Below are 11,432 nucleotides of genomic sequence, written 5' to 3' on the forward strand. Positions count from 1 at the left end.
CTACTGCAGTGACCATGTTATTTTTGCGCAACCTTTTTGTGAAAATGTATGTAAAAACTATTTCTAAGATGCATACTGTAATGAAACAGCATTACACCTAAAACCCTCACAAACTTTTACAGATGCACACTTGAGAGCATCCTGTCGGGCTGCATCACCGCCTGGGACAGAAACTGCACTGCCCACAACCGCATGGCTCTCCAGAGGGTGGTGTGGTCTGCACAACGCATCACTGAGGGCAAACTACCTGCCCTCCAGGACACCTACAGCACCCGATGTCACAGGAAGGCCAAAAATATCATCAAGGACAACAACCACCCGAGCCACTGCCTGTTCACTACGCTATCATCCAGAAGGCGAGGTCAGTACAGGTGCATCAAAGCTGGGACCTAGAGACAGAAAAACAGCTTCTATCTCAAGGCCATCAGACAGTTGAATAGTCATCACCAGCACAGAGAGGCTACTGCCTACATACACACACTTGAAATCATTGGCCACTAGTCACCTTAATAATGTCACTTTAATAATGTTTACATATCTTGCATTATTCATCTCATATGTATATGCTGTATTCTTAACTATCTACTGCATCTTAGTCTATGCCGCTTTGACATTGCTCGTCCATATATTTATATATTCTTAATTCCATTCCTTTACTTAGATTTGTGTGTATTGGGTACTCCTTCAAATTAGTTGATTCGGCTATGTCAGACACACCCATTGCTGACAGGTGCATAAATTGAGCACACAGCCGTGTAATCTCCATAGACAAAGATTGGCAGTAGAATTGCCTTACTGAAGAGCTCAGTGACTTTCAATGTGGCACCATCATTTGATGCCACCTTTCCAACAAGTCAGTTCGTCCAATTTCTGCCCTGCTAGAGCTTCCCTGGTCAACTTTAAGTGCTGTCATTGTGAAGTGGAAACATCTAGGAGCAACAACGGCTCAGCCGCGAAGTGGTAGGCCGCATAAGCTCTCAGAATGGGATTGAGTGCAGAAACACATAGTGCATAAAAATCATCTGTCCTCGGTTGCAACACTCCCTACCGAGTTCCAAACTGCCTCTGGAAGCAACTTCATCGGGAGCTCCATGCACGAGCAGCCGGACACAAGCCTAAGGTCACCATGAGCAATGGCATTTTGTGTAAAGTTTGCCGCCATTGGACTCTGGAGCAGTGGAAACGCTTCTCTGGAGTGATGAATCATGCTTCACCATCTTGCAGAATCTGGGTTTGACCGATTCCAGGAGAACTCTAATTTGCCTGAATGCATAGTGCCAACTGTAAAGTTTGGTGGAGGAGAAATAATGGTCTGAGGCTGTGTTTCATGGTTCGGTCTAGGCCCCTTAGTTCCAGTGAAGGGAAAACTTAACGCTACAGCATACAATGGCATGCTAGATGATTCTGTGCTTCCAACTTTGTGGCAACAGTTTTGAGAAGGCCCTTTCCTGTTTCAGAATGATAATGCTCCGTGCTCAAAGCAAGGTCCATACAGAAATGGTTTGCCGATATTGTTGTGGAAGAATTTGACTGGCCTGCACAGATCCCTGACCTCAACCCCATCGAACACCTTTGGGATGAATTGTAACTCCAACTGCGAGCTAGGCCTAATCGCCCAACATCAGTGCCGACCTCACTAATACTTTTGTGGCTGAATGGGAGCAAGTCTCCGCAGCAATGTTCCAAAATCTAGTGGAAAGCCTTCCCAGAATTAACGGCCATGATTTTGGAATGAGATGTTCGAAGAGCAGGTGTCCACATACCTTTGGTCATGTAGTGTATGTGTACCCAACCAATAAAATTAGATTTGATTGAGTCTTTACTCTACTGTAAATTCCCACTTCCCACTTGGTTAAGAACACAGCATATGTCGTCCATTTCTCATGATATGTTGCGTCCTTTTTTTGTGTGCAATTCTTAAGATCATACAATACAGTATGTTCCAAATTTGTCAGTGCTTAAGGTCCCGGACTGCAACTTTAACAAGGATTCCAACTATTTATCGCACTCTTTCACTCCTGAACTTGTTTATTATGCAAACAGACAACTTGGTGATACAAAATATATGGTGTTTGCTTGCGGGTGTAATAAATGTGTAAGGGAGTAAACTTTATTTTTAATAAGGGTTACATGGGAAAAAATCGAACCGCTCTGAAATGACAATCGATGGCCCTCCCTTACTCTACCTGAACACTTGAAAAAAAAGTGACCCTCCCCTAAACCCCAAATAATAATTCAAACATAAAGTGGATGGCTGAAAACTTGTTTACCATTTACCCTCACGCTTGGACAGACCAGCACCTTAGATATCCATTATTAGAAAATGTTCTTCCTCCTGTAAGTCTTACATGGCAACGCAGGAAATTTGATAGCGTACAGGGCTGCGGGCCAGAAGGTTGTGGGTTCTTCTATTGTACAGAAAGTGAATAGCTTAATTGATAGTGACAGAATTACATTTCTTCCCAAGCAAAGTCATTTTGTTGTCTCCTTGACTATAGAAGGTTGCAGCTCAGGGTCTGAAAGTCAAAGAAACTAAACAACTACCAATGATATCCCCATATATAGTAGTAGCAAGCTATCAAAGTTGACCTCCGGTCCTCCTCCTCATCTTCAAGCTCTCCTTCTCAAGCTGAACAGAACATAGGTTATAGGCTAGTCTGCACGCAAGATAGTGCATTGTTTGGACTAGGCCTAATATAAAAAAATATATATATATTATGTTTGCAAGAGACCTTTGACTCTCCTTTTAAACTGCCACCATAGTCCTACACTGCACAGCCATTGGTTAGGCAGCACACAAACACGTTTTTGATCAGCAAGAGCAGAGCAGGCCGGGGCTCAGGGTGGAAAAACCCATTGCAGTGTGTAATGCAGCCTAGTTTCATTTACACCATCCCAGCAGCTTTCTTAAAAATATAATTTTGCTCTGTGCTTCTCCGAGCATAAAATTCATAGCCTATAGCCAATAAGCTATGGATCTTTTGATTGAGACCACACTAAATAGCCTATAGACGCACTTGATATTGCGCCCCCAGCGGAGAATCAGGGTTGAGGGGCGGCATCGGGCACACATCGATATATATATATAGCCTAACAAGCAACTCATTCTAAAACACTGAGAAATATAGACATTTCATCAATTACAAATTACATGACCCTCCCCTGGACTAGATAAAAAAAAAAAACCTCCCCTTGACTGAAATTGAAAAAGCATTACTCTCCCCCATTTTCTCCAGGTACACATTATGTAGATTTTGATCCATCCCTAAAGAAGACCAAAAACATAAGGCAGATAACATTACTCAGGAGGAAAAGTTATTGGGTGTGTTTTTTTCTTTCAGGGTTGTTGTGTGGCACAAGGTAAGATTTACACATGGCTCAGTCATACTGTAGGACTTTCTGGCAGACATCATGACAAGGCAATTTACTGATGCAACACAGATAGATGTAAAGTTACCAACGTTTCCACTCAACATTGTTTCAAGGCTACACGTATCTGTTGGCAACAGGTTCTACAGAATATTAGATAGTTTGAGGGTTGTAAGCATATGTCACATCAAGCCACATCTCGTCCATCCATGTGCATCCATCTTGGGGAGAGAAAAGGAAAAGTCTCTAGAACATCTGGATCATGCACTCTCTGGACTTCCCGACGCCGACCCACTTAACTGTAGAGAGAAATTACAAAGGACATGTCAAAAAACACTCACAAATCCCAAAAACCTTTACACTAGACTAGTATCATTCTTTCAGAATTGGGTACATGTTATAATATAGCCACTACTGCCCCCCACTGGCACATTGAAGCCATGTCCCTGTACCAAGGCTCTTCAGTTTCCAATTCAGTGGTCAGTATGCTGGACTGTGGTATGGTTGTAGCTGGTAAAACTGGGTCACCTTCAGTAGGCATTCCACTGAAGAAAATATTTTGAAATGTGGTGAAATGGAGGAGATACTACTATGGCCTATATGCCTATTTGTTCAATAAGAAGGTTTATTTTTGTTTTCAGTTTGTGCCCTACTGAAGACTAGCCTGCTGTCAGCAGGAACTCCCTGTATCCTGCATGTAACTTACTAGGTACTCCAATGTGGTTCTCCACAAAGCGGATGTAGTTCTGAGCCTTCTGGGGGAGATCATTCCACTTCCTGGCTGCAGACGTGTCACTCTTCCAGCCTGGGAAGGTCTCATACTCTACCTCCACTTTGTGCAACAGCTCCATGTTAGCTATGTGAATGAAGGTAGACGATAATTAATAATCCGAAGAGAAATCAAATGTTTGTCGAGATAATACTTAATGAATGTCTCTTTTACAGTGTTGGCCTAGTCTGGTACAAGTAGGCCTACTTCTTAATCAATCAATACAGTTTAATGTAGAGAGCATACCTGGGAAATGGGGAATTCTTTTGCCATTGATTTTGTAGGCCACTCCTACTTTGATCTCATCCAGCACATCAAGGATGTCAAGTTTTGTCAAAGCAATGCTGTTAGGAAACAATGTTATTTGTTTAACACATTTGAGAAAAGAGAGGAAAACTACTACATGAATTACATTCAGACTAGCATTCACAGGCAGCGACAGTACATTGAACCAGTCAGATAAAGACTTCATAGAGGGTGATATTTTAGTCCTATCCACTCACGCAGTGAAGCCATTGATCATGTGGGCGTATCTCAGGATGACCAGGTCCAGCCAGCCACAGCGACGTTTCCTGCCCGTTGTCACGCCCACCTCATGACCTCTCGTCTGCAGCAGCTCACCTGTTGCCTGCACAAAACAGACTCAGTTATCTAGAATCAAATCAAACTTTATTTGTCACATGTGCCCAATACAACAAGTGTAGAGCGTACCGTGAAATGCTTACTTACAAGCCCTTAACCAACAGTGCAGTTCCAAAAAGAGTTAAGAAAATATTTACCAAATAAATAAATAATGAGGCCATATACAGGGGGTACCGGTACCGAGTCATTGTGCGGGGGTACAGGTTAGTTGAGGTAGGGGTGAAGTGTAATAGTCTGGTGGCCATTTGATTAATTGTTAAGCAGTCTTATGGCTTGGGGGTAGAAGCTGTTAAGGAGCCTTTTGGTCATAGACTTAGCGCTCCGGTAGCGCTTGCCGTGTGGTAGCAGAGAAAACAGTCTATGACTTGGGTGACTGGAGTCTCTGACAATTTTATGGGCTTTCCTCTGACACTGCCTAACATATAGGTCCTGGATGGCAGGAAGCTTGGCCCCAGTAATGTACTGGGCTGTACGCACTACCCTCTGTAGTGTCTTGCGGTCAGATGCCAAGCAGTTGTCATACCATGCGGTGATGCAATCGGTCAGGACACTCTCGATGGTGCAGCTGAAGAACCTTTTGAGGATCCGGGGACCCATAACAAATCTTTTCAGTCTCCGAGGGGGAAAAGGTTTTGTCATGCCCTCTTCACGACTGTCTTGGTGTGTTTGGACCATGATAATTCGTTGGTGATGTGGACACTAAGGAACTTGAAACTCTCGACCCGCTCCACTGTGTTGAGATCACTTGGTTAATCAATAGTCATTTTTGGGTACTAATCCTAATGGTTTTACTAATAAAATGTTATAAAATGCTTAGTAAACCAATAGATTTACAGTTGGAGTGAGGGATCAAACTGAAACATGTTGAACAGCAGCTCCATGGGCAGTTATCATGTTAGGTAACATAACCCCAGACCAGACAGTAAATCTATCTTGAACCCTGACTCTGGCCTAAATTTAGGCCTTGAACATGTGATCAGCATTAGAGCTAAATAGTGTTTTAACAGACCTCTCACACAATCTGAGAGCTGGCCACAGAGGCAGCGCATTTTGAGACCAGGCTTGTGAGGGTCATGTGACCTTAAACACTAGGCTTACTATACATATCCAACTCTACTTGTACCTCAAAAGAAAACATAATGTCTAAAGAAACTGCAAGAGAGTGACTTAGTCACGGTAAATATCAAACTGCAAAATGCAGTATAACCTCTGCCAAGAGGCCTTCACCTTTATGGCACAGGTGACAGTGGACACTCTCACTCAAGGTCACTGGTTCAAGTCTTGCTCTGGCTGTTCCCCTTTAATCGTTACTCTCAGTAAGGAGATGCTACTGTAAGGCAAGAGTCAGAAATGTCCAGGTAGATGAAAGAGATCTTACATTGAGCTGTTCTGTGGGGAAGGCACCAATTCCTACCCTGGTGGTGTAGGCCTTTGATACACCATACACTTCACCAATATTCAGGGGAGGGATGCCAAGACCAGTGCATGCCCCACCAACAGTGCAGTTTGATGAGGTCACAAAAGGATATGTGCCTAAAGGGAAGAGAGAAAGTGGGACTTAAACTTACATAGAGATGAGTTGTCCATTTAACCATCAAACTTCCCTGTCCATCTCATCATTGGCACGATCCTCAATGGGACTATGACATGTCTTACCAAAGTCAATGTCGAGGAGGGCAGCATTGGCCCCTTCCACCAGAATTTTCTTTGGGGGTCCATGAAGAGCCTCATACATGTAGTAGACTCCATCCCGCACCATCGGCCGCAACCTCTCTCCATACTCCTGCACAGTACAAGACAAACAACAGTCTCATAGATCTAATATATCTGTAGCCCATGACTATTCATTCAGAGGGGATTTACCACATACCTTCAGTTTTTTCAGCTGAGTATCAGTATCAACTGTCAGGGACGAGTACATGGACTGGTACTGTGCGACAAGGTTCTTGAATCTGAAAGAAATCCCCAAATCATCTCAATGTCTATTACTGCTCACTTCAGTGGGTCAATTTAGTTCAAGAGCAAAGTCTCAAGAGAGACACAATGTTGGACTCTCAAAATGTTTGTTGTATGTGAGGTTTAGATGTTTATTTTGTGTCCTGTCTGTCAGTAAGCATACTTGGTAGAGAACTCTTTAAAGTCTCCCAGAAGGTCACAGACACGCAGTCCAATGCGAGATGCTTTGCTGGTATAGGTGGGTCCAATGCCTTTCTTGGTCGTTCCAATACTGTCATGAGGAAAAACACCTGTTTTAGCTGAGGGGATTACAAAATAGAATCTGCAATTTTTCATCAGCTGTGGAAGTGATTATAATAATAATTTGGTGGGTGCTTATTTGTCCTATTTCACACATGTACAAGTGTGTATTAATATGCACGAGTGAATTGGAAATGTATTTTTGCATATCCCATATTCCCCTGAAATCGGGGTCAAGGCCAAAGTCAGCCATTATCAATGCTCAAGGGCACATCGACAGATTGTTCACCTTGACGGCTCGAGATTCAACTAGCGATCTTTCGGTTACTGGCCCAACACTCTAACCTCTAGATTACCTTCCACTTGACTGAAGTCTCTATTGACAGTGACCCATTGTATTCCCGTCCCCTATGTAAGCAACCATTGCCTTCCCTACCCTTACATCTTTCCCTCTGTCGCTTGTCGCTGGGTCTCCTGAATTCCATCCACAACCTGGTGGAAATCAAACACTGTCGAAAAATCAAAGCATAATAAATGTCATCCTTTCTCTAAGCACAATACAAAGATATACATTATGCAGATAAACACACACTACTAAAATAGCACATATAATCTTTGCTTCATTTGTGAAACCAGAAAAATACAAACATACCGAGGTGAGCTCTGTCAGAGACAATTAGTCTCTTCTCCCAACCTTTGAGACCTGGTCAGAGAATGGAGAATAAAAAATGACTGTAATGGTTTCCTCGAACTTGACAATTACAGTATTGACTGTTTTTCTAAAAATACTTGATTTACCTTTCTTCTCATTCTTCTCCGCCTCCTCAAACAAGCCTGGTAGGTGTATGACTACGCCATTACCTACAATGGACCATATGCTGGATAAATGAGCACATATAGACAGTTTCCCATTGGGGTCACCATTCCCAGTGGAAATGGTAATAAAGATAGAAACACTCACCAATGACACATATGCTTTTGGGGTTGATAATGCCACTGGGGAGAAGGTGGAAGTCATACTCTGTGCCTTCTACTACCACTGTGTGGCCTGCATTGTTACCACCCTGGAAGATCAAAACAAGATTGTGTTTGGCAATCCAGGCACTTTCAACAAAGTCTAGTGGCATGATATCACAAAAGGACAGTTATTGAGTTGATTAATGTTGTAATGGGATAGCAACATTTGGACATAAAACAGCCAGGACATCCACTGGCCATACATCCAGAGCAAATTCATAATCCTATCTGAATCAGTGGATAATAGAGTCTAAGCCCCCTCCCCTGTCACCAAGCTACCCCCCTACCAACTATTTTAACATACTTGGCTGCCAGACCCTCCACTCCTTGCCCCCTGGCTAAGACCTGGCCTTCTCACATGTCAAGTCACCCTGGGAATGTGACCCTTCACCAGCAGTGGGTGGGGCTGGCTGAAAGAGTACACAGAGTGCTCAGTGATGGGACTTGCTGTCAATGGAGAGTACAACACAACTGTGTAATGGCCTTTACACTGCAAGTGGCCCAAAATATTACTTCTGAGCAAGTTTAGTTTTTCCTTGCTGGCCAATGAGAAATTTTGTCTATGAGTCTCTCTCTCTCTCTCTCTCACACCACCCCTCGAAACCTGGCTCCTCAAGGTTTCTTCTTAGGTTCCTGCCTTTCTATGGAGTTTTTCCTAGCCACTCTGCTTCTACATCTGCATTGCATACTCTTTGGGGTTTTAGGCTGGCTATATGTATAAGCACTTTGTGACAACTGCTGAGGTAAAAACTGCTTTATAAAATACATTTGATTGATTATTGACATAATTTTGATTCAGGTTAGTCTCATAGAAGAAAAGGTGCTATCTAGAACCAAAAAGGGTTCTTCGGCTGTCCCAATATAGGAGAACCCTTTGAAGAACCAATTTTGGTTCCAGGTAGAACCCTTTCCACAGAAGGTTCTACATGGAACCCAAAATAGTTCTACCTGAAACCAAAAAGGGTTCTACCTGGAACCAAAAAAAGGTTATTCTATGGGGACAGCCGCAGAACCCTTTTGTAACCCTTTTTACTAAGAGTGTAGAGTGACCTAGTTATAACACCCTCTTTATGTTAATACACCTTTGTAATAATATGAGTATTGATCCAATTGTGATCTTATGCTACCTTTCCCTGTCATTACTGTGTGATTTTAGACTTTAATTTGTAAGAAATAGTTATAGTTTTTCCATATTGTTGGTACTTTGGTCTATTTGAGCAGTTTACTATAGGTCAGATAGAGAAAATGTCCAGCTACAGTAGGTGATGTGTGAGGAATGGATTCCTCATTGAGAGAATATGCTTCCAAGTTCTTAATGATCATGTTACAAGTCTCAAAAAGGGACAATTAACCATTTAATAGTATTCCAAGGTAAAACGTTTCATTTCAACTCCAGTCAAGTCAACAATTCAAAGTGGTGTTGAAGAACTGGTAATATCACCCTGTTTTCTAAATACATGTTTTAATTATTTTAATTATTTAAACTAATATCCTGTATTGATAAAATAGAAAACAAGATTGATCCTAAATTCCATTATAGCCTACTGAGGACATCACATTAAACATTTACGTGCCAAAAAACGTTCTGAAACATCACTCTACTGAACAAAATAATAACAACAGTAAGCTATTTCAAGGTTTTTTCAATGCCTGCCACACACCTGTCATACGGTTGTAAAGTACACTGACAGTCACCGATTCAGGTATGTTGAGACATTACTTTTCTAAAGACACGTCATGAATTTCACACAATCAAAATGCGTTATAACTTTTCTCAGTTCAAGCATGTCAAGGTTACATTAATATCGCATTATATGCACACGATATTACCTGACATCTGCAAACAAGGTCAGACTGAGTCGCCAGTAAATCGACGACTTTTCCTTTGCCTTCATCTCCCCATTGCGCACCGAGCACCACAGTCACTTTGTTCCCTGTGTCATTCCGTGGCCGCTTCAGCCCTTGGGTAGGGTTGGAGGGGGAATTTGTAGAACTCTTGTGGTCTTTTGCTGACCAGCTCAACGACATGATGTTGCTTAGGCTGTCTGTCTGAAACAGACTAGAATGTTTCTAACAGTAGCATTGCCATATCAGTGTCTCCATGATGTCAGAGCAGGACGCACGAACGCAGTAGGCAGATCTTGAACCGCGCCTGGCAGCACTGTCGCCCAAGTCCACGTTTCCATAAATACTTGTTTGATGTCAATAAAGAGAAAGGCAATCTCATAATGTGAATTCATTTTTTTATTATACTCCAGAATCAACATTCGATACAAATTCTGTTAGTCTATTTGCTAACATGGCACCGTCTAAGCTATCACATTTCTAGAGATAGTAAACTTCCAGGGCTTAATTAACTTACTTAAAATTGCACCATACATTTTTAATTGATGCCTTAAGTGTTCATATTTTATACTGTCTGTGCGTTTGTCCTACTGAAGAACCCTGTCAGTCCTGAACGAATTGCCCCTCGGGGTTTAATAAACGTGTATTGTATTGTATTGTAAATTAATATATGTAGAAATAAGTTAGTTATTAATAACAGCAGGAAGAAAGCTGATATTTTTTTCCTATATGCCAAGTGTGGAATCAAAACGTTTAAAAAATGTTCACGACATTCACAAAAGACTGGAATATTATTTTCAGCACAACTGTTCCAACCAACACACTATCAAAGTTTATTGTGAAATAGACACGAATTTGGTTCCAACTGTGCTGGAGGTTATTTATAGCTTTGGAAATGAAGCCTGTGTTTTTATATTCAAACAAATACAAAACAATAACAAAAAGTACATACACTTTTTATTCTTCAATATAGAACACCTAAAGTGACAGAATGTTGACCCAGCCTGGTCTCATAGACTAGACGTAACATAGTACATTTAAATCCAGGACAGTCAAATTAGTATGATATGTTAGGTATGGTTACATAAGACAGACGGTTACTTTGGTCAAAAACAGGGTGGTATAACGCAAACGTCTAGAAACCCAAGAGGTTTTGAGTTCTAATCCCATCACGGACAACTTTTGCATTTTAGCAACTTTTCAACTACTTACTACATTTTAGCTACTTTACATGTTAGCTAGCCCTCCCCCTAACCATTTTAGCTAACCCTTCCTCTAACCCTTACCTTATCCCTTTAACCTAACTCCTAAACCTCAACTTTACCCTAACCTTAACACCTAGCCTAGCTAATGTTAGCCAGCTAGACAGAATTTGTAACATATCATACCTTTCGCAGATTCGTAACATATTGTACATTTTGTAAATTTGTAACATATAATACAAATTGTAATTTGTAAAATATCATACAAAATGGGTAATGGACATCCACAAATTAATACATACCATATGAAACATACAATAATAAATGGTGCCTCGGATTTACGTACAGAAAAATACGAAATGCTCTGAGACCAGGTTGCAAAGACAGAGTAA

General features: G+C 41.6%; 1 protein-coding gene across 1 annotated transcript; it reads right to left on the reverse strand.

Moving 5' to 3' along the window:
• Positions 1–1,998: 1,998 nt before the first annotated feature.
• On the reverse strand, positions 1,999–10,121 carry LOC139383377 (adenylosuccinate synthetase isozyme 1 C-like). Its single transcript, XM_071127901.1, has 13 exons — positions 9,824–10,121; positions 7,938–8,040; positions 7,775–7,837; positions 7,629–7,679; positions 7,419–7,485; positions 6,900–7,007; positions 6,651–6,732; positions 6,437–6,563; positions 6,159–6,313; positions 4,642–4,766; positions 4,385–4,482; positions 4,076–4,225; positions 1,999–3,668 (listed from the first exon to the last, which is right to left on the reverse strand). The coding sequence occupies exons 1-13, from the start codon at positions 10,019–10,021 to the stop codon at positions 3,616–3,618; spliced, it is 1,380 nt and encodes a 459-aa protein (XP_070984002.1). The 5' UTR covers positions 10,022–10,121; the 3' UTR covers positions 1,999–3,615.
• Between the last annotated feature and the right edge of the window lie 1,311 nt (positions 10,122–11,432).

This window comes from Oncorhynchus clarkii, chromosome 25, assembly GCF_045791955.1.
Source record: "Oncorhynchus clarkii lewisi isolate Uvic-CL-2024 chromosome 25, UVic_Ocla_1.0, whole genome shotgun sequence".
In the NCBI taxonomy this organism is placed as follows: Eukaryota; Metazoa; Chordata; class Actinopteri; order Salmoniformes; family Salmonidae; genus Oncorhynchus; species Oncorhynchus clarkii.